At 35.2% G+C, this 1,630-nt stretch overlaps 1 protein-coding gene across 1 annotated transcript; it reads left to right on the top strand.

Annotated features, from left to right (window-relative positions):
* The first annotated feature begins 239 nt into the window (after window positions 1-239).
* LOC140035572 (uncharacterized) lies at window positions 240-677 on the top strand. The gene has a single exon (XM_072076845.1). The coding sequence runs from the start codon at window positions 240-242 to the stop codon at window positions 675-677; it is 438 nt and encodes a 145-aa protein (XP_071932946.1).
* Window positions 678-1,630: the final 953 nt, after the last annotated feature.

Below are 1,630 nucleotides of genomic sequence, written 5' to 3' on the forward strand. Positions count from 1 at the left end.
AAGGAGTAGGAATGGACCGGATCAATAGACCTTCCAAGAAAACTGACATGCCACCTTTTGAACAGTGATGAATGAATGGCCTGCACATTTTGGCAGATAAAAGACCCTTGATGATCAAACCACCATTCATCATTATATACTAGCCATGAGTTTTATTTATTAGGCAAACCCTTGTGGATTCGAAATCCTATATTACTTTGTTCAAGAAACAGCTCCATTACATTAATTTGCTCTAGGAAATGGGAAGCGAGTCCAAGCCAAATAAATTCCACTATGATTTATCCATGTCAAAGAGGACTCGAAGATCATTGAATCTCGTTGAAGATGATCATGATCAAGGCTCATTTCAAGCATGGCATGAAGAAGAAGAATGTGCCCTGGAATTTGCCATTGGGGATGAAGAAAAGGGCAGCATTAGTTTGAGTGAAGCATCGGAAAACGACCAAAAGAAGAGCTTGAAGCAGCTGATCGGTGGAAGGAGCCTTAGCCAACATTTCTCACAGGAAGAGCCACAGCTTCAATTGGTTGTTAAACAGCATGATCAAGAAGGACTGAATGGATTGAAGTTCACAAGGATGGTGAGTCGTTATGCAAAAGCTTTAAGCCATTTGATCAAGCTTAAGCGAAAACAACAAATGGGGCTTTACAAGAAACCAGTTCTTCCATTGACCAATTAAGTTGAAATCTGTAGAAACTAAGCAGAAATTATATGATTAATAGTCTTGGCTGCGGCTTAACCTGCGTCCTGCTTTGATTTGCAGCCCACAAATTAATTCTGCTGCCATCTTGTTTTATTTATTGTTTGGCTTGTAATATTACTTTTTTGCAACTATAAATTTATGATATACTATTAATACTTTATAATTTTCTCATCCCAGCTATTGAGTTTTACCTTCTTATCTTCACCATGTGCATGTTTTAAATCTTTGAATTTGCTTCAATTCTACCTTTTTTTTCCCCAGAATCGATAAAAAGTTCTATTGATAATAAGATTAAAATTACACTGTGAGTACCGGCTCATATTGAGCTATATAAAAGTCTACTAAAACACTGAGCTTATATTGATTAGCAGCATTTGTATGTCCAGTCAGTACCAAATTACATTTGGACGAAGCGTTGCTAGCTGGTGTACCATAACCCGAATCGCAAACCGGTGTGTTGATAAAACAGCCAATTAGGAATGAATAGAAAGACTGTTAGTCCTCTCTTACATTAGCTCATATTCATGAAATCAAAATTTGGGCAAGCTAAAAGTTTAATTTGTGGAGATGCTTCCGATCAATAAATCTACTGGTTAACTGTTTCAAATCCAAGATTGTCAACATAGCTTCAAATACAATTTGTTGCTAATTAACGTGTAAACTCCTTTTTCTTAATCCTTTGTGTCATCAATTTAATTAATTATGTTCGTTTTGTTTTTCTAATAAAGTCTTTCCTAAGTTTTTTCTTAGCGGGAGTTTTTTGTTTTTCCTAGGAATTCCTAGTGAGAATTTTCAATTCCCCTAGGGATTCCTTTGGAAATTTTTGTGTTTTTTTGTTGTTAAATGTTAACTTATTTTAGATCTAGCTATCGGATCTAAATTTTTTTTTGGAACTATTGACTTATTTCGATCGATTTCATCATCATTAT

This window comes from Coffea arabica, chromosome 2c (genome assembly GCF_036785885.1).
Source record: "Coffea arabica cultivar ET-39 chromosome 2c, Coffea Arabica ET-39 HiFi, whole genome shotgun sequence".
In the NCBI taxonomy this organism is placed as follows: Eukaryota; Viridiplantae; Streptophyta; class Magnoliopsida; order Gentianales; family Rubiaceae; genus Coffea; species Coffea arabica.

What these genes read in the sequence shown, in the direction of transcription:
- LOC140035572 (XM_072076845.1), top strand. Translation starts at nt 240, where the DNA reads ATGGGAAGCGAGTCCAAGCCAAATAAATTCCACTATGATTTATCCATG.